We start from the raw sequence: 26,612 nt of genomic DNA, 5'->3' as shown, positions 1-26,612 counted from the left end.
TTTTGTAACGATCAAACCAACCTCAAGAAATGCCTAATTTTGAATCCATGCTGTGTCTGGTTAAACCCAAAAAGCCAAGTGGGAGGTAAATTCACTATTATACAAGTGCTGAGCCCTCAGTTTCCAAGACTTATTATAAGCATATTAAAAGCAGGAAGGCCCAGAAAAATTATTTTGGTTCATTCAGATCTGTCATATCCTGCTTGTATATACTCCTACCTACCTGTAGTCCATTTCGTTTTTCATCTTCCTCAACTATCTTTATGAAGTCCTGGAAGTCCAGAAAGAAGTGGGGAGTTAAATACAGTCTTCTGTGCTCACCAGAGGAAAAACATCATTTCATCTGTGAGACATATGAAAATGACTAGTGAAAGATTTCAGCCATCAATAAATCCCTTTCTTCTATAAAATGCCTGGGTTTCATGGAAACACATGCTTTATCAAGATTAAGTTGATACTTGATAGTCACATACTTATAACAGTTTTAATTTGACATACAAGATAAATGAAAAAGTGACACCCTCTTGCAGGTGAATCAGTTTAAAATATCTTGCTGAAGAGCATCTACTAGGAAATGATAGTGAAGCCTCTTACTATAGTCATAAAATTGGCGTTCTACAATTTAGAAAGCCACAAGACACTCCTCTACCAGGAAAAGATTATTAGTTCATCATACCATGACCAACCCCTAAAGTGAATAAATGTATTGCTTACATAAGAAATATTATTTTATTTCTGACTTTTTTTTTTATCCTAGAGAATTTTCTAGTTTTTTAATCCCTCTGTCTAGTCCTGTTGTCAGTTTTTCTGCCTACATACCAACCCAGTTACTCTTCATAGAGTCTCCACTTCATCCAAAAACTACTAATTATGCTTTCTTAACATCAAACCCTTCTGGATCATTCATCACAAAGAACATCATAAAATCAGCCCTAAGCTTACCAAATGTCAAACTGTCTTCCCTCCTATTTTTTTTCCCTCTTTACATCTAACTAAAGTGTTTTCTGGAAGTAAAACAAGACTTCTCTTTTTCCAAAATCTTCATTTATAAGCATATCAAGAAAGTATTTATTGAGAGCTTCAAGAAGATATTAACAAGTCATATTAATAAGCTCCAATATTGGAGACCCCCATATTTAAAAGAAAGCAGTATCTTTCCTGTTCCAGATTTGATGAAAATGCTCTGTGCTTGCAATACTACTCTCTTGATATTAAATATCTTTTTGAAAAGTTAGTTTTTTAGCCTCTGGGAACAAAAATGAGTTGTTGATGCTCTCATATAAAAATAAGGAGAATTGCTTCTTAAAGAATCCAAATAACCGTTGTTATCCTGAAGACCCTAAGTCTTCCTTTTAAAACAAAAATGATATCCTCTCTGTAACAACTATCAATAATTAAATAAAGAAGATAGGATATAAAATCACATATAAAACTATAAACTCTTCAATTATTTTTAAGGTGTAAAACAAAAAAATGTTTATCAACTTAAAAGCAACAGCAATTTATTCACTTTAGTATTGCAGTCTGATTTTTTTTGTGTGTATGTGTCAGATTTTCTTACTCCTATTAGCAGTAATTTTATATAATTGTGGTAAGTGTGGAATATGCTCTTACCCTATTGTTTTTACCTTGTATAATTTTATATTACTTTCTCCACATTTCTTCATGCTATTCATATTCATCTTTTTTTCCTGGAGCAATTAATGCATTTTAAAATATGCAAATATATTCAACGAATCTGTGATTTTATCTGGGGGGAGAACTTCCAATGTGAGAACTCTCTCCATTACTGCAGATCATATTGCAGCTATTATGATAGAGAATATCATTAATAGAGAAATCATTGGGAGTGGCATAGGGTGCTTAGAGGCTAACTCCCAGGGTAGCATAAGGAGTAAGTTGAATCTAGATCTTTCTCACTTTGTGTTCTCCTTTGGATCCATTCTACCATTCTTCCTATATCCAAGAGTGCTAGAACCAGTTGCAATGGGAATCAGTTGTTAAATTTTCAGTATGAACATTTATATCTGAGAAATCAGAAAATACTACAAACCAGAACTTGAATTATTGTTTTATTAATTGTTTAAATTAAGGAAATGATAGAGAATTAATAATGAAGATTAAACTTTAAGATGTGTCATGTTTTGGAGAACCAGATGTTAAACATTTCCCTGTACACCTCTACTAAGACCATATTTTATTCAGCCATGATTGCCAATGAAGCTTCTATGAATTCTTTTTATAAGTAGGTCTTCATTTTGATACCATTCTTAGGATAAAGTTAAAATTTAAAGAAATAACTATAGATTTTGACCACTGAAAGGTCTCTTACATCCCAAAGAAATTATTTGAAAAGGAGGAAAAAACCCTATCTATATAGACACATTCATATCTGATCTGTTTTTACTAGTAAAAAAACAAAAAACCTAAAAACGACTTTCATGGTCAACCAGCCATTAGGGAATTACTAAACAAACTGTGATATGTCAACATAAGGAACTATTATTTTAAGATTTTTTTTTAAGTGGAGACAAATTTAGGCAATATAAAAGAAAGACATTTGATATGATTCATATTGAAGATGATAGAATAGAAACAATATACTGTTGTAGGGAGACTCATTTTAATAAGTTTATATTATATTATTTCTTTTCAAAAAATAAAAGTGTATCTTGGATCTTAAGATTTTATTCCACAACATTTACATAACAACAATTAGGAAAAAGTTTGCTGCCAGTCACTGATTTTTTTTAGATGTATTTCTTAGTGTCAATAACAAAACTGTTCTTCATCTTGGCTATTTAATTTCTTATGAACATTTTTGTTATCTTGCTAAGAAATATTATAACGTATAAAAGACCAAGAATATGGCTGAGGTACATAGGGAACCCCTGAATATATGAACAATTATTACAAAGGAAAGAATTCTATATGCTATGTTTTGGGATCAGTGACTTAGACAGCTAATCCTTTGGAAAATTTTTCTTGGATCAAATCAAGATTTAATACTTACCTACTAAGTACCAGGCAATGTGCTAAGTGCTAAGGACACTAAAGCAGAAACAAGTCCCAGTTCATTTCTACTCTCAACAAGGTCATGGTCTAATGGAAAAGACAGCATTCTTGGAGCTATATACAAAAAAATATATGTATAATACATAAGTACATAGGCATATACATTCATACACATAGTAAGTTAGAGATAACCTCTGGGGAAGATACTAAAACTAAAGAAAACTGGGAAAGGTTTCTTTCAGGAGTTATGATTTTAACTGAGACTTGAAGGAAGACAGGCAATCATAATTAGGGGAGCAGAGAGGGAATAGACATCTAAAAAGGACCTACTCATTTTACAAACTTATTTTCATTTGATCCATGGAAGAGCTAGGAGGCAGAGATGAGAAGGGAGAAAAGTTCTAGATATAGGGAATAATCAATTATCAGAAATGGAATGTCAAAAGTAAGGAGCTACACACAGCTTAAGGTCTTGAAACTGACCTTGTACCACTGACTCAATGTGAATTTTTATCTATTTTAAAGAATCACAAGCCAAAAGAAATAAAAGAGAAAATTTGCCACATTTTCCCACCCTGGTTAAATACATTTGTCAGAAGGATTTTAAAAATAGGAGTGATTTTCATTTGTCTGGTGATGGCTCAGGCATGGTTCTGTTTGAAAGTGAAAAGATTAACTGATTGTCTTCTTAAGTCCTTTTCCAATTAAAAAATGCTATGATTATTTAATGGTCTAAATAAATTTTTAACAATTATTATAAACTTAACAATATCAACAAGTAAACCAGATACGATAGAACCATCAAATCTGAACTACATGCTTATCTTTTCAAAGTGAAAAACTATAATTGTAACTTAATAAAAGGCATAGTCTTCTGATTTCTTTCTCTTCTAAGTTTTGTCAGTATTATTAACCATTGAAGTCTTATTTACATGTATTTACTTCATTCTATTGTCTTCCCTATGTATCATTTCATCTTTCTTTGCATTGCTCAGATGCTTTGGTTTTTATCTTGTAGTAATGTTTCATGTTGTTACATCACAAATAATTCAACCATTCCTCAGTGGTTAATTGTCCATTCCACTATTTCAATAGTAAAAATAAAGAAGACACATAGGTTCCTATATGGATAGTTGGCTTTTATATATTATCCTTTAATATCACCTTTGATATTATTCCTGGTAGAAAGATTGTTTAGTGGTCAAAAGTTACAATTGACTTTATAACATTTTTTGTACATTGATTGCCAAGTTATTATCCAAAAAACATGCCAATTTATAATTAATCCCAATGATATATTTTTCTGTGGCAAACCAACATTGAATTTTATCATCTTTAGCCATTTTTGCCATTTTGGTGAGTCTCAGTTTCAAAGATGTTTTAATTTTTATTTTTCTCATTGTTAGTTTAAATCAGGGTTTCTTAACCTGGGGATGGGGAACTTAGTTATTTTTTAAACATGTTTTAAGAACTACATGGCCAACTTACTTAGTAGCATTTTAATTTTTTCAAATTACATGTAAATATAGTTTTCAACATTAATTTTTATAAGATTTTGAATTCCAAAATTTTTTCCTTCCCTTTCTTCTCTCTCCCTTCCAAAAACAAGCAATCTGATAGAGATTATATTTGTAAAATTATTTTAAAGATCTTTTCATCTTAGTTATGTGAAAGAAAAATCAGAACAAAAGGGAAATTTTCATGAGAAAAGGAAAAAAGGTGAAAATAGTATGCTTTGATCTGCATTCAGTCTCAATAGTTCTTTCTCTGGATATGAATGGTATTTTTCATCACAAGTCTATTGGAATTGTCTTAGATCACTGTATTATCAAAATGAGTTCAGTCTGTCATAGCTGATCATTGCATAAAGTTAGTTACCACATACAATATTCTTCTAGTTCTGCTCACTTCACTTATCATCAATTTATGTAAGTCTTTCCAAATTATTTTCCTGAAATCTTCTTACTCATCATTTCTTATAGAACAATGTTATTGTTCTATAATCATATGCCACAACTCGTTCAATTGATTGTTGGGTACCCTGCAATTTCCAGTTCTTTGCCACCACAAAAAGAGCTGTTAAAAACATTTTTTCATTTGCTCCTTTCCTATATCTTCTCTGTAATGATATATCTTTTATTTTATGCATTTAAAAACATTATTGGAAAAGATGTCCTTAGGTTTCACCAGACTAACAAAGGCACATACAATGGGTACAAAACAAAGAAGCAAAAATTTTAAGAACTCCTGGTTTAAATATTTTAAATGGTTATTAATTTATTTTTCTTCCTTTAACATCATCTACTTGATTTTCCCCCGTTAGGAGTTGGAACAACAATTGTCATTCCATTATTAATGAAAAAAATGTTTCTTCATGTTTCCTCAAAGTTTTGTAACCCTGAGTTTTTCAGATATTGGTCTCTTACATATCCCAGGTTCTATTTCTGACTTCTCTGTTCTCTTCAAGTGATTTACTTTTGTGCTTTTTACCCAATAACAGATTAGTGTCAGATTTTTATCAGATATATTTATTACAAAGATTTTTCCGAATCTGTTTCTTTTTCTTCTATTTAAGAAATATTGCTTTTTGTTATGTAAACTCTTTTTATTTGAGTCTATTCAAATCCTTCAACTTTGGATCCAAAAATTTCTTGTAGCATATAAACTTATTTATCCTTCCTACAACTAAGATAAATATAAAATGCCTTTTTCTTCTAATTGGTAATATTGGGAGTTTACTTAAGCACATTATTGCTCATACATATTATATATATATATATATATTATGTAAACAAATTTATTTTTTACCAAACATTAATTTAATTTTAGTCAATTATAACTCTATTTCCCAATATTTAGTAATATTGAATTTTTTTAAAAACTCTATTATTTTGGATATCCAAGATTCTACTCTTGGATTTCTCTTCTATTCCAATTATCTATTTTTCCATTTTAGAACCAGCATCAAGCAGTTCTTATAATTATTGCTTTATAGTTTATTTTCTATCTATTAGACTTCTTTTTATGGGTTTTTGTTGGTAGAGAGTTCACATATTTACTTAAATCCCTAAAGTAGATGAACTGAAGGCTTGCATCTCTGTTGTTGCATCTTCCATATTGGTGAGATATGAGGTTTTTTTTTTAATTTTGTTCGGGGTATTTTAATCTACTCTTGACCTGCCATGATCACTGAAGGTAGCCCTATATTTTCACGGCTTTTAGAATAAGATCTCGGATAATGAAATGGAAAACAAAGACAAGTCAGAAATAGAAGCTTCATATTATTTCATTTGTGTCCATAGTCCTTCCCTTACCCCATAGCCTTTTAGTTTTTAGTTTTACTTAGTGTCATCAGGTCTGAGACTGCTGGATTTCACTTATAAACCCAAGTTTAAGATCCAATTATTGCCATTAAGGCATGAAACCTTGAGCAAATGACTTACCCAATCTAAACTTCAGTTCTTCCCCCTTTCCCCTCCCTACCTTCACTCCCTACTTCCTTCATCCCATAAAATGAGGAAATTGGATTAAATTATCTCTTCTACCACTGAATCTGCAAGCTTTTGATAATTTGATGGCCAACTTTGCTAAAATTAAAGTATTCACACTCCTGCTGTTTCAAAAACAAACCACAAGTGAGATTGTAAGCATCTATATCTTCTTCTGGAAGGGCAAACTACTTTGTCCAAAAGAGTAAAAGTAAGACTGAAAGGGGATGGGATTAAATTTAAGATGCAGCCAGACCAAATAATGCTCTATTACCAAAGCAGTGTGAGGGCTTTTCTGCAGTCTTAAATGGCAGATTTACAAAAAGGCTTTTTGTTAATTCAGTATAGAATTACTTGTATTGCATTTTATTGCCTCAGCTATAGTGTTCTCTAGATTCCTTTGTGGCTAATGGTCTTTTTCAGCTTTTTTCTCTTCCTCTCTTACCACCCTTACTCCTCACCCTCCCCACCTTACTCCCACAACCCCAAAATAAATAAATAAAACATTAGCCCTGCAGTACTATAAGTCAAATGTTAAAAGTGATTCTGGAAAACTTTACCAGAATGAAATATTCCTTATGTGATTCTTCTGCATTTTACAATTTATGTACAGAAACCAGAGCAATATACTGGCATTGTGATAATAACTGAAATCCAGATAGCAACATTTATATTAAATGATGTCAAAGCAATTTTACCAACATGAGAAGATAATTGATTATGTGGTAAAGTATTACATATACATCAATTCAATTTGTTTCAAAAAACCTTTATGTATTAAAGACCTTAGTATTTGGAATGCATGGTACTAGTCAGAAGAAGCAAAAGACCAAAGATTAAATAGTCTTTACCCTTAAAGATTCTTACATTCATTCATCCCTACATCTCTATTCAAAGACTCCTACATGAAGGATGCTATATATACAGAAAAAGTAAATACAATATAATTTGGGGAGGAAGAGAATAATAACAATATAAATTTTTTCTTTTCCAAAACAAGTTCCAGTTTATTATCTACAATAAGAAAAATAATTAGAAAGTAAATGGATTATATTTTATAAAGTGTGTGTCTATGAAATCCAAGAAATAAAAATGTCATTTCTAAAGATCTAACTATTGTTAATAACCACAGTAATGGAAGAACAATTAGCAAATGAAAGGCTTGGGTTTCTATTTAATCTTTTTTTGATATTTATTTCCTCTTCTCTCCAATAAAGGCCTTTACTTTGAATATAGGCAAAAGTAAGTGAAACAGCTTTTGAATTTCACAAGTATATTTAATTTTCAAGACTTTATAGAAACCAGAGAGTTGAATTCCATAAATATTTTCCTTATATTTCAGTTTCCACATTTAAAAAATTAAGAAATTAATCTAGCTTATCTCTGAGGTCTCTTCTAGGCTCTAACTTCTATGATCTCATGATTTTATGTGGTATCAGATCTGATCAAGACATCTTTTTTTTATTCAAGAACATAAACAGTGTTAATTGTTCACTTCACTTCCTACCCAAGAGGTAATAAGACTGTAACCAATCAGATGATTCACAAAATAATACAATTACTCCACTTGTTTAAGACAATCTGTTTAAAGCATAGTACACATCTTAATTTAGTCAGGAAGCATTTGTTAAACAACTACTCTAGGTTAAACCCTATGCTTAGAGTTAGGGGTACAAAGACTCTCAATTAACAAATAGAAACAAATTACATGCAGGATAAATAGAAAATAATTAACAGAAGGAAGGTACTAGAATTAAGAAGATTTGGGAAAAGCTTCTTATAAAAAGTGATCTCTTGACAATTATGCTAACAAGAGAGAAGGAAAGTGCTCAACTACAATTTCAAGTAAAACATCACTTTATGTTTTTCAATAATAAAAACCTCAGTTTAAGAAAATATGTGCATACATGTAAATATATGTGTATCACGTCAAAATGATCAACATTGAAAAAACATTATATTCAACATCTTATCTTAAAGTTCAAAACTCAGCAACCACTGCTCAAGGCAGAATTCCTACAGGCTTTCTTTAAACTTCCCAAAACCTCCTTGAAGTCTTGCCTTTTCCATTCTAATTGTGATCTAATATAGAAAATATGGATTTTGGAGAGGCTGGGATGAGGAGCTGAAGGGAGAATCTTTATGTGAAAACATTATTTTTTTAATAATTTTATTGTTAGCTATTTAATTTTGAAATCCCAATTCCCGTTAGGAGTAAGAGTATATATAGCATAAGACTTCTTTGAAAGTATGAAATTATTAATTTTTAAACAAATTTATTATTTTAACATTTTAAAAAATTATTATTAAAGGAAAGCATTTCTTTAAAAGCAAATTGTCTTTAATGAATGTCAATGGATCCATGTTTTCTTATCCTATATACTTCTCATTTAAGTTCTTCCATGCTTAGAAACAGCCCAACAAGTGGATTTGCCCACCTCCTAGTGATCCTTAGTTCTGTTGAAATTTTCCATTCTGCATAGTTCTTCTCCTGCTTAATTATTTATTAATTAATTAAATTAAACAATTAATTAAATGTTTGATTAATTGTTCATACCTACTCTGTCCCTCTCCATTACATTTTGGATGACCTGAAACTTTGATTCTTCAGAGATCAACATAAACCAGTAATGGCACCCAGGAAAGGGGGAAATAAATGAATCAGGAAAGCTTTTTAGGAAATTTAAGGACCTAAATTTAGGGTTCATACATTAGATATCAGCTAGCTAGCTAGATATGTATTCATAATACCCAAATATTTTTATTTTGATATTTGCCAACATGTGTAAGAATATTAATGGTTTATGGAGTTGCCTTTTCATTTTCATTCTATCTTCTGTATTTCAATATATTCTATAGATTTTGAATACACACACCAAAATGTCCTGGTTAATCAACAAGAATCTATTTGTTACTCTATGGTAGGCAATGTGATAGTAGAAACTAAAATGAATTCATATCTGGTATCAAAGATTTTTTATTTTGTCATGGAAGATAGCATGTTCATATATAATATACAAAATATATTTAAAATAAACACAAAGTATTTTGGAGTGTTTTGGCACTAGCAATTTGAAGGATCCAGAGAGGCTTTATGTAAAAAGTGGTGCTTGAATTGAGCTTTGAAAGAAATTAGAGATTCTAAGTGGTAGAATTGAGTTTATATTTGAGGAGTATAGGACAGAACTGGATGAGTTTGATTGTATCGTCAAGTATGTGAAGGGAAATGATGTACAATAAAGCTGTAAAAGTAAATTGGAACCATATTATTAAAGACTTTAATCAACCAGACAATAAATAAATATATTTATTTATATGAATAACAGAGAGCCACTGAAATTTTTTGAACAGATGAATGACATGGTAAGTCCTGAGTTCTAGGAAAATCACATTGATAACTAGATGGAAGATGGATTGGAAAGGGAAGGGTTTAGGGATAAAAAAACCAATTGAGAAACTATTATAATAATCTAGACCAGAATTGATAAGGCCAGAATCTACATTAAAGTAGTGATGTATAGACATTTTGATTTTTCAGGAACTAATTATCTAATTTGAAGAATCCATCCATTTTGCTAAGGCTCTTCCCTCCTGTTACTTGCCTTTTCACACTTTTGATTAAAACTTACACTCCTGAGTAGATGGGGGAAATGGATATTGTAATATCCAGAACATGAAAAGAATTTGGAAATTATTGGTTTCGAACCTCTCATTTTATTATTGAAAGTGCAGGCACCAGAATGTGTAGTCATTTTCCAAGATTAGATAGATATTAAGTAGGGGAAATGAGATTCAAACCCAGATCCTTTGACTACCAATGACATGAAAGGAGCATCGTTGGAATCGTTAGATTCAAAATTCTGACTCTGTCACTTATAATCTTATCTCCTTCATTTAATCTATCAAGGATTCTGTTTCCTCCTCTATAAAGTTAGGGATTTGGACTTTATGAGCATTTTCCTATCCTTTTCCTTTCTCCTAGTCTCTGGTATTCTTTACATTATACCGCTAATCTATTTTATTAGTTAGTAGGTTTGACAGAAAAAATCTGAGAGAAAAAAATGAAGTTAGGATATAAAATGAGAATTGTGAACTCCCTGTGAATTTCAGTTACTTATGATGCACTCAGCCTCTCGTTTCTCCTTTCTGATGGACAGTTGGTTGGTTATATTCTGGAGTATACATTTTAACAGGCATCAAAAGTGCCAAAAAGCAGGAAGTGGGAGGGAAGATTCTGGCAAAATGACTGAATACCCCAAATTAGATGACTTGATCCTCTCGAAGAAACCAAAATTGCATCACTATACTACAGTAAAGTTACAGTGTGCACAACTGTGGTTTATCAGATCAGTATGAACTTGGAATGCTCTGCCACAGGTTGTTTACAAATCATCCATGACAGACTATTGATAAAAATTCTTTATAGCACAGGTCATAGAAGTCATTATAGAATTTAGTTTGGAATGGGCTATAGTATCAGAATAGATAATAGCATTTATGGAACAGGGAAAAGAAATCATAAAATAATCATTTCCTTTGACATTATCTTCTTAACTGTCAAAAAAAATCCTTCTGCTATCATATTATTATTTGAGTGAATCTGTAATTCCATTAGTGTGGGCTCTCTCATCATTCCAACAATGCTGGAAATCCTAGCTACCTATGCCTGCTCATCCTAGACAATTTTTGTGCATGTCCTCCAATAATATATTGGTGGTCCACCATTTGTTCCAGAGCTGTGATTCCATCAGTAAGACAACAACTTGTATCTACAAATGAGCTACTTTTCTGCAATGTGTAGTCTTTTAAAGAGTTTCCTAGGGAACCAAGTGACTTCTTCAGCTAATACATGTCAGTGGTAGAACTTTAAATCAGGCCATTATGTTTTGGCACATCATCATATCATTAAGAAAATAAGTTGCTTATAAGAATGAGACTGTTAAAATGGGATGTGCAGGTTGCAATTTGACCTAATTTTTATACATATTCCATGGAATTATACATGTCAGTCAGTCAACAAGCATTTGTTAAGTACTTCTTATGGGCCAGGATTGCCATGCACATAAGTATGATTTCTTTTCCTGTACTTCTGGAACCTATGGTTTCGCAGTTTGGGCAATCCCTCAGCAAAACAGATACAAAGCTATCTATGACTTATTAAATTATGTTTGAGAGCTGATATAGCCAAAAAGTCCATAACCTTGCAATTGATTTTGTGATGAACATCTTGAAACTGGGGTAGTCTGGTTTTTCAGGAAACAGACCTGCTCACTACCTTGCTGGGGTCCATATTCAGTGACTTCCTGTTTCTTGGGACCTGCAAGAAATTGTATTATGCTAAAATCACCTCCAGATCATAGGGAGGAAGACTTTAGTGAAGGACTTACTCTTAAAAAATAAAATAAAATTCTGTTTTGACATTTTTGCTTCCATGGGATATATTCATAGAGTGAGTTAGTTGTATATATGTACATGTAAAATTGGCATGTAGGGTGGTTGGGAGAAGGGTCATTTTAGATGGAGGTTTTTGCTTTTAAGACCATGGAAAGTTCCTAAGAATGACACGACTTTAAAGCTAAGCATATCTTTTTTTTATCATTTTTGTTTTAAATTGAGAACCCCAATTAAGTCAATCAAATCAGCTTCACAATGAAAAAATAAGGGAGTAAAGTTTATGATGAGAAATTGCATGGAAGAGATCCTGTGTGGTCATTTATTCCCCCTTCTCCCTTCTGACAGAGCTGTACTGTGACCCAGCAGGCAGATATTCACAGTCTTACTTTCAAGTTATGCTTGCCAAATATTTGTGGTTCTGTTTGCTGCTCTGGGTGGAGCCCCTCTCTTACTGCCATATCCTCTCTGCTGCATACACCTTGGCAGGACATAACCCTGAGCCCAGAGATGATCAGTGTCATATTCCTTTGAGTCTGAAACCTTGGACTTTTTTTTTTCTGTGGGATTTCAACTTCCCCAAACTAGACATGAAACGTTTGCACTTGATATGGGTTTCATGCTATGACCTTCTTATCAATTCTTTCCTTTCCTGCCAAGTGAAGAAAATGGGAGCCAGGTTTTTTGTTCCTGTTCTGTATTTTGCATGGCCCTCCTATGAAAGCAGTCAAATCTTGGAGAACTCAAAATGTCATCCCCAAGATCTTGTGCCACACATTGTGCTAAGCAGAAAAAGAAAAGGTCACTGGCTCCTTCTGAGTTTTGGTTCTGGCCCATGGTCACTGCTTTTGAATTCTTCTGGGAAATATCAAAATATTGTGTTGGAATTTGGGGCATCACCCCGGATTCTGGACAAGCATTGAGAAAATAGTTCTGACAAGTGTGGAAAATTTCTAATGGCTCGTTTTTGGGGTTAAACAAACGGGTACAAACACAAAACCACTCATTTACTATGGCGTGCCTGTGGGTCTAAATTTATAACATAGCATTTTTCTACTTTATAAAAAGAATCAGAGTTCAAACTAATTCAAAGAATGTGTGAGGATCAGGCTTCCCTACATTCTTGGAAATCTCTCTCTCTCTCTCTCTCTCTCTCTCTCTCTTTCTTTGTCTCTTTTTCTGTCTCTCTCTGTCTCTGTCTCTCTCTCTGTCTCTTTCTCTCTTTCTCTGTCTCTCTCTGTCTCTCTTTCTCTCTCTCTGTCTCTGTCTCTCTCTCTGTCTCTGTTTCTCTTTCTCTCTCTCTGTCTCTCTGTCTCTCTCTTTGTCTCTCTCTCTCTATCTGTCTCTGTCTCTCTGTTTCTCTCTCTCTCTCTCTGTTTCTCTCTCTCTCTCTTTCTCTCTCTCTCCCTCTCTCTCTCTCCTCCCCTTCTCTTTCTTGCTCCTCCTCTCTTTCTCTCTTCTTCTGCTGCTGCTGCTTCTGCTTCTTCTCCTTCTCTCTCTCTCTTTCTCTCTCTCTCTCTCTCTTTCTCTCTCTCTCTCTCTCTCTATATATATATATATATGTGTGTGTGTGTGTGTGTGTGTGTGTGTGTGTGATTATAGATATAAGATCACTCTCTTTGTGAATCACTCTCTTTTCTCATCTATAAAATGAAAATCTTCAACAGGATGACTTCTATGATGCCTCCATATCTTATTTCATTATTCCAGAACCCTAAACACACACACACACACACACACACACACAAATATACATGTACACGTTTGCATATGTGAGTTCATGTAAATGTATATATACATATATGTGTATGTATATATTTGTATGTGTGTTTTGAAAAGCATACTACACAGAAAAGTAGAGCAAGTTTCAGACTATGGAAGTCTGGACTAAAAAAAAAAAAATCCTACCATTCTCCCTCCCCCAATTCCCTGAGCTTATTATACCACAGTTATTAGCATCATCATTCTTGCACTGTAAGAATTCCTAGAATTTTGTAGCATGCACAAATGCTGGTATTTAGAGCAGGGAGAGAATAAATAAATTCCCTGCCCTGATGAGCTAACACTGGGGGTGCAAAGCAGGAGGCCAGGCAACCCCTAAGCAGCAGGTGGTCTGTGTCACTGGAATGCTTTGTAGCCAGGGGTTCAAATAACACTAGTGGAGAAACCCATCAGAGACAGTGGCCTTGTGGCTCATGAGCCCCAGCCGAAAGACAGGGTGGCGGTTGGCCACAAACACGCTCAGATGAGGGATGCTGCAGCTTCTCCCCCCCACGCTGTCCCTCTCGGGACTTCTCATCTTGTCTTCTTGCTTGCTTGCCTGCTGCAGATTCATCCCTGAGGCCTGGTCAGCCTGCACGGTCACCTGTGGTGTGGGCACCCAGGTGAGGATGGTGAAGTGTCAGGTGCTGCTGTCTTTCTCCCAATCTGTGGCTGATCTGCCCGTCGATGAATGCGAAGGTCCCAAACCGGTATCCCAGCGCGCCTGCTATGCCGGACCTTGCAACGGGGAAATTTCTGAGTATAACCCTGAAGAGACAGACCTGCTCTATGGCAGCCTGCAGGATTTTGATGAGTTGTATGACTGGGAGTATGAGGGCTTCACGGAGTGTTCCGAGTCCTGTGGAGGAGGTGAGAAGGGCAAATTTGGCTCAAACCCCTTTCCCTTCCCCATGTTTTGTCCTCTCCTTATGTTTTCTTTCTGTGTGCAAATGTGCTGTGCAAAAGATTAGTTTACTGCCTCTGTTCCAAGGATGGTGGGAGGGAGGGAGTAGAGGAAAGAGGTCTTAACACAGAGTTAGACCAAATGAAACACAGATGTATTCCTCTTTCTTTTTGTTGGCCTGACTGGGTCTCATGCTGTCAGCCGTGAGTGGCCCATGAAGCTAATGTTTTTACTTACGGTTGTCTTTCTGATGATTCACAATATAGTCTCAGTACAGCTGATTGGGAAATATCATTGACATAAACATGGTAGAACACTTGACATGCAATATCATTTATCTATGCTCTTGTCTCAATATATGTGATACAAATCAAGAAATATGATGTCTAACCAGACTGTCCTCTCCAACAAAACATTCCCACTGAATTATTAGACACTCGGATTATATCAACAGGTTGTACCTCCTGGGGACACTTTAAAATGTTTGGACAATTAACAGTTATATGTGGTTGAGATAATTAACCCTAGAGGAACCTGAAGCTATTCAGACAGTGCTTTAAACCTTACATAGCTATTTAAATGTTATCTGATTTGATCCTCACCACAGTGCTGTGATTTGGTAGCATAGACATTGTGATCTTTTTTAACAGATGGGGAAACTGGGAACAGAGAAGGGAAAGGGTTTTTCCCAAAGCCACACATAGAGTAGATGATAGAGCCAAAAGGTCTTTGATTCTAAGCCCAGTGTTCTAGTACATGAACTTGCTCTCTAATATATCTGCTTAGAAGTTAGAATTTGGGAGCTAAAAGGAATGTTAAGAGTCCATTCTTCTTATAGATTAAGGAGTTGAGGCTTAGAGAAATAAGATAAATTAAAACAAGATCACACAGCTAGTAGCAGGATTGGAATGAAAACATTTTTCTTGAATTTTATATATTCTATACTCACTATTTCCTTGTCACTTGGAGAATGACTTAAGGTCAAAGTCATGAGCTAAATGAAATTCTATTATCACATCCTGTATGGATTTGCTACTCATTAGCAGGTTCTAGAATCCATTGCTTAAATCAAATTATCTTTAATAGTTTTAGTGTTATGAGTTGCTAAGTAAGAATACTTGTGACAGCATCAATATTTTGTCTGTCCTGGTCTCCTCTTCCCACCTTTCTGCTTCACCCCACCTCTAACTTGCTAAAAAAGAAAGTAGTGACAGAGAAAAGCATGGGAGAGTCCCTGCCAACCAAACTCATTGGCAGTCAATAAAGTTCTTTGGGTGTGGAAGGGTCTCAATATCAGGAAATGTTTTCATTACCAAATATTCCCAATTAGGTAATATAAAAATCCTAACAAGAAATCCCCTGGACATTGCATTTTCAAAGACATCTTTCATCATCACTGAGGATGGAATAATAAATATAACCAAAGAGCTTACAGTGGAGTTGAAAAGGAATAAAAAAGGGAACAATAGCAAGAAGAAAACAGTCATACAGCAGGTCTTTTACTAGGAGTTTAATAGTCTGACCTTGGGACTCTTGTTTGTTTCCAAGTCTTCCAATTTCAAATCCTGGAATTCAAAAAGGTTTTAATGGTGAGTCCTGGTACTTAAAAGTTTAAATTCTTCCAGCTGATTTTTGTAAGACAGCTTGTTGGAAAACCACTCATGTATTGCTTGCTCATACATTTTCAGGGCACCACTTCATACAAAACTAGAAGTGAGTGCTTTAAAAGACTCTGTTATCACAAAAAGCAAAGGAAACTGAAAGATTTAATGGAAAGACTATCATAGCCTTTGGTCCCTTTCCCATGCCAAAGTGATGAGCAGAGGATGAGCCAGTTGAGTTTCCATCCCTAATTTCTATGATAGGATTGATTAATGACTGTTTCTAGCCTAAGAAAAATATACTTGATAAAAAAAATGATATTTATATATGAACTAAACCTAGGCAGTCACGAGTTTCAGCTAGAGTAAGCTGAGCTTCCAATTTTATGAGCAGATGGAAAAAATACATTCAGTAATGGAATATATAAATAACTACATGCCTTTATCTTCAAAAATCCAACCATTCCACTGACCAACCAGGAGCATAAGATTCAAAGTATATTATGTATATGGAATGTATTTAATTTGAAACATTTACGTGTATTGATTTGGAAGTAAGATCTGAATGTTTGATGCACCACTTGATCCATGCGTGTAGGAGCTGAGTCTGTATATAACATAAATTATACATTTAAAAAGCCAAGGGAGGAGAGTTACTGAAATTTCTTAGGTCTCAAACTGTCAACAACTGAACACATTTACCTATAGTTGTATTGCTGTGCCAAGGTAATATTTACTTCTAAAATTCTAGAGTTGAAAATTCCAAAGTGGTGAAAATATGCATGGAAATATGGTTCATATGATGTCCATATGAACTTTTAAAAAGCCCTTTCATTATATGGAATGTATATTTTGAAGTCATTGCTTGACAGCAACATTTTATTGTCTCATCAACTTTGGTCTTCCACCAAAATGTTACCCAGGAGACTTTACAAATATATGTGTTTATCTACACACATACATATATATATATATATATTTGTATACACATATATATATATTATATATACATATATATATTAATCATTTTACCCAAAGTCAACCAAAAATGTGCAGGATTAGTGAACAGAATCTAAATCAATTTTTTTGCTCACAATACAGGTCAAGATAATTTTATTGCTTTTGTAATCTCAAGAGATGAAACTGGATAGATGCAAAAGTAACCTTTCACCTTGCAGAGGTAGCAACCAGAAGGAACTAGTTAGTAATTTAGCCTTTCGTTAGTGGCCATATTTCCCAGAGCTGTCATCAAATATCATGTAACAATTATACTATTCTGGTAGATATAACCACTGAAAATCCCATTTGTTGGAAGATTGAAAGCAACCCTAACCTCTTAGATTTGTGGCCTAGCTCCCACCATTACCTCCTAATTTTATGTCAGTTTCCCATATATGAACTAACAGTTGTCCTCAATACCAACTTTGAAACCGATCAGCTTTGTAATGCTTAAATTTTAAACAAATAGATCAATATCAAAACCCAGGTGATAAAGAACTTGAGATCAAGTATCTTTCAGGGAAAAAAAAAAAAAAACACTTTTTCCCCAGGACATTTTTTGTTACATGTTCTTTCCTTAGTGGTTTGACCATGAAAGTTTTGCCTCATTTGGGTGATAATGATAGTGATTAGAAATGTATATAATAGGTTTACTACTTTAAGACACAGAGATAGAGATTTGTGTAAATTCAGAGAGGCAAGGCAATGTGATTTCCTTCAAGAAGCTTATAGTATAGTGGAAGAAATGACATATGCGTACAAATATGTATAATACCAAAGAGAATATAGTAAGAATTTATGAGATACAAGCAAAGTACTAAGGGAATTAAAGGAGGGGGAGATCACCTGTGATAGGGAAAAATGGAATTTGGGAAGGCTTTTTTGGAAAAAATGACATAGAAGCTGGGTCTTGAAGTCTGGGTTGAATTTTGACAAGGAGAAATGGCTAGGAGGAGGTACATTGAAAATACAGGAAATGTTGTGAAGAAAACACAGAGATAAGAAAATGCAAGTAATCTGGTTTGACTCATAAAATGTATGATACATGAAGTAGAATAATGTAAAATAAACTTTAGGATTACAAAGCACTTTATGGGTTGTCTCCCCTAATGGAATGGAAGCATGGTGGGAATAAGGAATCTTTACTTTATTCCCAGAGCCTAGCATAGTGTCTGGCATAACAAGAACAATTTTAAAATACTTGATTCATCAATTGACTAGCATATATAAGTTTATTTCAGTCTCACAGTCACCTGGCACAGTAGGTATTTCTAGTATTATCTTAGTTTTATGTGAAGAATCTGAAGTTCAGAAAAACAAAGAAATGTGCCGAAGGTAAGTGATTAGCACAACTTACAGGTGGCAGAGCTAGGTCCTAAACTCAAGTTTTCTAAATGTAAATTCAGAGGACCATACAGTTCTTCACTATAATTTTTGTTTGCTCCAATTTTCTTTTCACTTTAACAGATATTGGGTTATTTTTTAAAACTGATACTTGAGTTGCTGAAACATGAATAAGAATTTGGTTGGGATCTTTTAAAATTTTGGTTTTAAAATGAAATTAATGACACATTCATATGTATCTATTCTTCTGGGATTTTTAGATAAAAACCTTAAATTATAAGTTGTAAACATAACCTTTTTATAACCATTTTCCCTGTAAACATGTCTTTTAACAAAAGTGGAAGTTTGTTTTAGATACATAGATACATATCTCTTCATACACATAAAATTGTTTGGAACTTTCATAGCCAGATGTGTAGAAAAATAAACTAAAGTGAACTATTATGGTGCATACAATTTGTGTTTAACTAAAAAACTCAGATTTTTAAGGTCCATTACTCAAAGACCATTACTCAAAGGTCTCCAATAACATGCAATATCTATTATATGTAATGATTAATATGAGTATCTATCAATGAAACCATTTCATATATTATCACATCACATGGAAATTTTTTTGACTTCAAGAAGATTCAAATTAAATCTTGAACCTCATTTCTTAAAGAGTCACAAGGGATGGAAATAGAGAGTGCTCCCTTGGCAACAATTAAAATGTTGCTGTCAAACATTTTATTTGAGAAAATTTTGGCTTGCTTACAGAGGAAGAAGAGGATGTCTGGATTTGATAGACAATAACCAAATACTTTTAACAAGAGCCATTCTAAATGAACATTGTAGATCAGTGTTGAAATTCATCTGTAAGTCTTAAGATGAGATCAAGAATTTTTTTTAATTTGAAAAAGAGACAAAAGGCTTCTAAACTGAGTTCTAAAAAGGCCTCTACTCTAAAAGTGGCTAATAGTGATGAAGTAACTGATGAGGAATGGCAAGTGAATACAAAGAAAGATTTGATTAGAAAATGTGGGTTAAAAATGTGCACTTAGGAGGAGATAAAAATATTATTGGATTTAGTGACAAAAAAAGCCTAAATTCAAGTCCTGCTTCCAACCTTGAATACCTATTTGACTAAATAATAATCCTTTTTCCTCTTCAAATAATAAATCCTCTATCCTCTTCAAATCTATTTCCTTATCTGTTCCATGATTATAATATTTCCTTTTTTTTACAGGGTTGGTTTGAGGTTGTTTTGTTTACTTTGTAAATCTTAAAATACTGTATAAATTGATTGTTGTTATAGTATTTTCAAATGAAAATATAACTAATACTTAAGTACATAATCATATATCAATATTTTGATACACTTGATGGATATTGGTATTTCCTCCAATGATGTAGATGTTATGTGTCATTAGATAATATATTGTATTGCATATTAAGTATATATGTATATACCTAAGCTCCAAGAATCTATGATTTCATTTCTCTCGAACCTCCATCAATTATCATAGACTGCAATCCCTCTGAGCTGTAATAAAGTCTTTGTAAATTGTTGTGGCTAAAAAAAAAAAAAAAAATTATCAGCTGGTGGAGTAGCCCTCTTCTGATAAGCCTTACCAACACCTTATGTAGACTGGTCCTTGAATGGTAAATATGAACCTGTCACTAGAACAAAATAAAAAGTTTTTCCAGCCTAAAATGTCCTAAAAGAATTTGCATACCATTTCCCTATCCTATAAATAGGACTTTATGCAAGGGTACATAATGTATATTTTTCATTGTTTTATGGTTAGATATATATAATTAATGATACAGTAGACCATTATGACAATATAACACATTATATATACATTGTATATATATATTATATTATATATATACTTATAGATATGATGTATAGTTGTATGATATTTATAAACATTATATATAATATACATATTTGAATAAATATTTGAGTGACTGTTCTGGCTAGCTTTCTCCTTAGGACTGTACTTAAATTATCTCAGATAAATTAGTGTCTAAGTTATTCTAGAAGATCCCTGGGAAAGCAGATTCCACTGTGTCTCTTGGTATTTTAAAAATGCCAATTGCTGCCATTTGATACTGTATGCAACAAGGGTGGAGTGGTTGATAAAGCTCTTACCCATTTGAGTTCTAGGCACTGAAGCCCACAGACTTTGCAGTGGGGGGATGGGGATGCCCCTAAACACGGGCTGCCAAGAAACCCTCTTTTCTACTGGCACAGGTTCATGAACCAAAAAAAAAAAAAAAGAGAGAAGTGTTTTTTAATGGAATTAAGCATCATACTCTTCAGTTCCCTTTCTTCATTCCAATTTTCAAACCTGCCCCGGGTCTCTGCAGCAATGAGCCAGAATCAGAAGGAAACAGGGAAGGCTTTAAGCCTTGACTGTGGAGACAACTAAAGAACACAACTCTTTGACAGTGACTTCAGTTTACAAAATGTTGGGTCTTATACCGTTGATTTGGACTTCCATTCCAAGTACAATAATCCCCTGTTGAAGAAAATGCAAAGTGTCATGGTCATAGGGCCATTTTTTTTTTTTTACACCCTGCCCTCTTTCTGCATTAAATTATCACTTTTCACTACTGGTGGTCAAACTGCGGTGGCCTCTTATTTGCCATGGCTCTCAGCGCTATGGGGTTATATTTGTTGGAGCTTCCATTGCGTCTGTTTTCCTTTGGCTACTACTCTTCTTGAGGGGCACACGTTCAGAGGCCACAACTCTGAGCACTTTCTTCCTTGATCATGTGACTTTTGATGAGATTGGCAGCCCTGAACTTTGAACTGCCCATTCTGACAGGCTCCAAGATCCATACCAGCCACCAGGACCTCCCACCGGTTCCCTTGTCTACACTTCATCACCCTATTTCTGAGCTTTCCCTGCACCCGTGGCCTGATGGTGTGATTTGTGTGCAGGTGTCCAAGAGGCTGTGGTGAGCTGCCTGAATAAACAGACGCGGGAGACCGCAGATGAAAGCCTGTGCGTGACCAGCCGCCGGCCACCGAAGCTCCTGAAATCCTGCAATTTGGATCCCTGCCCTTCAAGGTAAGCCACTTGTGGGCCCACATTCTGAAAAGCGAGGGGCCAGGCTGCGTGCATCCCTCCAAAAGGCACCGAAAAGCAGAACCCTTATTGTTACCCGATGTTTTGAAAACCAATTAGCATCAGCTCAAACTTCTAGTTGAATCCACTTAAATTTAATTGAAACCAGGGCTTTTGAATCCTAGCCCAGTGGGCGTTCACGTCCTCCAGAAGGCTGTCGTGGCTGGTGCGCCCGTGTGCCGCCGCTGCCGTGCATTGGAAGGAACATTCAGATTATTAACGTATCCATGATGCTTGTGGCTGTTCTCCCAAGCTCTAACACCATTCTAACTAATTAGCCTAGACCTCGGGGCATTGGGAGTGGGGAGTTTGTGTTTTAGAAACCTGGGGCTTGCCATAGGATCTGGGTGGTATAACTGATCCGCTGTGAAATCCGTAGGCTCACAGCATGCAGATTCATTATACCGTGCTCTCTCGGGGTTGTGTTATTATTCCACAGGCATAAAATCAATTAGGCCATTTCATTACTGAGTTCTGTCTGTGTTTCATTATTACACAATCTAAAGTCTTAGTTAATCAATCCAATCACTTCTAAAGTCCACATAATTTTATGGTGTCTTAAAATACTTGCTTTTCAGATACTCTTTTTTTATAGCATAATACTCCGATGTGTCATTTTTCTTTGCAAGTGAATAGTTCAAAGGACTCGAGCCAGGCTTTCATATATGCTAATGGGATGAAAAAAAAAAATGTCTCTGCACAAAGGAGTTGATATCCTGGATGTACAAGGAAAATTTAGCTTCTGAACGTAACTACTTCCATGTCTGTTCAGGGATGGTTATTTCCTATGGTATAACAGAAATTGAGGAAATGGTATGTAAGTGCCATTTTCAGGGTCTAACATACTCTCCGGAGATGAAGTACTCTTTATTTATGGAAGTAGTGTCAGTCACATAATGAAGAGAGTACTAGATTTCTTAGACTGAGGAAAGGAGGAGAAGAAGCATTTCTGAGCCCCTACTTCATGCCAGGTGCTGTGCTCTTTGCAACTGTTATCTCATGTTTCTCATAACAACTCTGGTATCTACATATTATCATCCCCTTTTATAGTTAAGGAAACTGAGGCAGACAGAGGTTAAGTGACTTGCCCAGCTAGTAAAAGTCTGAGACCAGATTTGAACATTAAGTCTTTTGGATTTCAGATAAGTATTCCTATTCCGTTCACTGAATTACCTAAGTTGAGGAGTCAAAGATCCAAGTCTTCCTACTGACAATAGTAATAACAACTATTGACATTTGTATAATGTGCTTTAGGTTTGCCAAACACATTACACTATTTTATTTCATGCAAGCCTCCTAGAATCTACAAAATAGATACTATTGAGATATTATTGATACTATATCCTCATTTTATTCAGGAAAAAAAGTCTAAGGCACAGAAAAAATGTGAATTCATGAGTTCCTGATTATACCTTTTTAGCTCATATCACAGGAATGTGACAGTTCACATCAGTTCTGGAAAGCCTATTGTTAAATTTTCAGAAAATGTGATTATTCACATCTCAGAAATCAGTAAAGCTACAAATCGGGGCTTGATTTTTTTTGTTATTGTTGATTTTCTAGACTTAAGAAAATGACAGGAAAAAAATTAACTCTGCAGGTTAAATTTTAGCTGTTCTGCATTTTCACAGTGCAGGTTATTAAACAATTACAACCACACCCCTGTCTATACTACCTTCCTTCTCTCAAGAGCTTTGCACTCTTCAAATTTAATCCTTCTGTGATTCAGTTTACTAATTTATTAAAGATAATAATGCTTCTGCTATGCTGCCTGTCGTGCTATAGCATTATTGTCAGAATCAAATGAGACATTTGTGAAGAACTAGGTAAGCTGTGAAGTATTATATAAATTTTTGTAATCCTTAAAGCTGTATTTTCGCTTTGGGGGCTTGATACAGGAGAGGGTGAAGGCAAGCACAGTCATATGCCCTCTCAGGAACAGAACTGTATCACCAACTGTTCTTTGGAAGCCTCAAACCAGATATCCTGAACTCATCTAAGAGTCAACATGTTCAAAACTGAACTCATTATCTTCCCAGCTTCTCTATTATGGTTGAGGTTCCCATCATCTTCCCAGGTATCCTGGCTAATAACCTTAATGTCACTTTTGACTCTTCACACCATATATCAAATCCTTCCAAATCTTGTCATTTCTACTTCCACATCTATCAGATACATCCCCTTCTCTCCACTCATAAAACCACACCATTATTCAAATTCCTATCACCTTTTGCCTATTACTTTAGGTTTCTAACTGGGCTCTACCTCAAGTCTCTCCCCATTCCAATCTGTACTCCATTCAGCTACCAAAACAATTGTTCTAAGACATGGGTCTGACCATGTAACCCCCACCCCAACGTCCATGAGATCCTATTACTCTCTATTACATATAAGATCAAACTTAAAGTCAGCTGTTTGGCATTTAGAACTGTTCACAACCTGGCCCTTTCCTACCTTTCCAGTCTTAATTTCCCTGATGCACTCTATATATTTCAGCAATACTGTAAGAGAAGTATAGTGCCTAAAAAGAACAATCTATCTTCTATTTCAGTGCTTTTTTCCAGTAGCTATTCCCCCATGCCTGAAATTCTCTGTTCCCTCAATTCTTCTTCATTTCTCTGACTTGTTTCAAGATTCAACTCAAAACCAAACGTTCTGGGAGGCCTTTCTTGGTCCACATATCTTCCTTCCTCTCTCAAAGAGCCTTCCATCATATCTCTCTGTCTGTCTGTCTCTCTCTGTTTCTCTCTCTCTTTCTCTCTCTCTCTCTCTCTCTCTCTTTCTCTCTCTCTCTCTCTCTCTCTCTCTTTCTCTCTCTCTCTCTCTCTCTCTGTCTCTCTCTTTCTCTCTCTGTCTCTCTCTTTCTCTCTCTCTCTCTCTTTCTTTCTCTCTCTCTCTCTCTGTCTCTCTCTCTCTCTCTTTTTTTCTCCCTTTCTTTCTTCGTCCTTCCTTCTCTTTCATTCTCTTTTCCCCTTCTCTCCTCTTTCTCTCTCCCTCCCTCCCCTGGTACTTACATAAAATGAATTAATGTAAGAAAAACCATTTTGCAAACCTTAAAACACTATATTGATGTTAGTGATGATGATGATGTCGCCCCCATTAGTATGGAAGCTTCTTAATGGCAGGAATCATGTTTTTCCCCTTTCTTTTTATCCTCAGCATTTAGCACAATACTTATTGCACAGAAAACACTTGTTGACTTGCCATCATGTCAGGCTTTTTAATTATGTCTCCTCTCTACCGGCATCTTGAACCTCTCTAATCCCAATTTCTTGGCTGACTTCTGCTCCAGAAGCCTTTCATTCCCAAGGATTGAATTTCCAAGAACTTTGTCATCTTCTGCAAAACCAGTGAAGACTGGAAAAATTCAGACCAAATGCAAACCATAGCATCAGCTGCTTGTCTCTTTCTAATTTCCAGTTCTTGTCATTCTCTGGAAAAGAGTATTATGATTTTTCAGCACCCCACGCCCATCCTGACCCTTCTCAGGTTCCACTCTCTGGCAACAGCATGATCACCCAGCTGTAACTGCACAGCCCAGGGCAAAGAGATCTAGGAAGCAGAATCAAGAGATCTGAGTTCATATTCCAACTTTACCACTATTATCTGTGTCTCCTTGAGCAAGGCACTTTCCTTTGTGGGCCTTAGCTGTTTCCTCATATGTGGAATGAGAAGAGGTTGGACCAGATAATTTCTAAGGTCTCTTCCAATTTTTAAAAAATCCTATAGCCAGGGCCAGCATTCCTTCCAGTCTGACTACCCTTCAACCAGGGTGGAAGGGTGATGGGAGTTGACTGCATACAGAGGCAGGAAAATCGCAGCAGCTGCCACTTTATGCTGACAATTGCTATATTTTCTGCCCTGCTTATTTCTTCAGTGTTACTGTAAAAACAGACATACAGCCCATTTCTAAACACAGCCTAGGGTCCTTATGACATCCAAACGCTGCGGTGTATATGGCTCACCTCCAGCAGGAAGCAACTTGGAGCAGACAGCCTCACACACCTGGAAGTATTTGGGAAAATCTTCCAAACACGTGGGTATCACTCTCCTCATCCATAAAATATTGAACAGGACACACCACATTCTCTGCTGGCCCAGATAAATGACTTTGGTTAAAGTTCATACTTAATAATTCACAGGAGCATAGATATAGACCCTTGAAGCCATCTAGTCCGAGCCTCTCATTTTAATAACCAAATCAAACATTAAGTGCTTACTATGTGCCAGGCACCATTAAGTACTAAAAATATAAAAAGAGACAAAAGACAGACCTTGATCTTTCAGAGCTTAAAATTTTAACAGAGTAGAAAATGGGCAAACAAATATGTAAAAAGCAAGCTCTTCTCAGGATTAATAGGACATAACTCACAAAGGGGAGACATTAGAATTAGGAGGGGTTGAGAAAGGCTCCATAAAAAAAGACAGGATTTTCATCGGGACTTAAGGAATCAAAAATAATAATAATAAATCTTTGCACAATACCTATTATATTACTACTATATACTAACTACTACTACTACTAATAAATCTGTACAATACCTACTATACTAGTACTATATACTACTTCTAATAATTAATCTTTGTACAGTACCTACTATGCTACTACTATATACTAACTACTACTAATAATAATGACAAATCTTTGTATGATACCTATTGTACTACTATTATATAATAATAACAAATCTTTTTACAATACTGCTAGTGTATACTAACTACTACTAATAACAATAAATATTTGTATAGCACCTACTTTATTACTACTATATGCTACCTTCTACTAATAATAAATGTTTATACAGTATCTACTATACTACTACTAATAAATCTTTGTACAGTATCTATTATACTACTATTACTAATATTAAATCTTTGTACAGTACCTACTATACTATTACTATATACCTACTACTACTAATAATAATAAACCTTTCACAGTCCCTACTATACTGCTATTATATACTACCTACTACTAATAATAATA

General features: G+C 34.7%; 1 protein-coding gene across 1 annotated transcript in view; it reads left to right on the top strand.

The window, feature by feature from the left end:
* Positions 1-26,612, top strand: part of ADAMTSL1 (ADAMTS like 1) — a 386,862-nt gene that overhangs the window by 213,316 nt on the left and 146,934 nt on the right. The window contains exons 14-15 of the mRNA XM_051987060.1: positions 14,224-14,525; positions 21,439-21,568. Of these exons, the coding sequence (XP_051843020.1) occupies positions 14,224-14,525; positions 21,439-21,568 (432 nt within the window). The remainder of the gene's footprint in view (positions 1-14,223; positions 14,526-21,438; positions 21,569-26,612) is intronic.

Source organism: Antechinus flavipes, chromosome 1, assembly GCF_016432865.1.
Source record: "Antechinus flavipes isolate AdamAnt ecotype Samford, QLD, Australia chromosome 1, AdamAnt_v2, whole genome shotgun sequence".
NCBI lineage: Eukaryota > Metazoa > Chordata > Mammalia > Dasyuromorphia > Dasyuridae > Antechinus > Antechinus flavipes.
The sequence above is the reverse complement of the archived record's forward strand: the minus strand, read 5'-3'. Positions and strand labels throughout refer to the sequence as shown.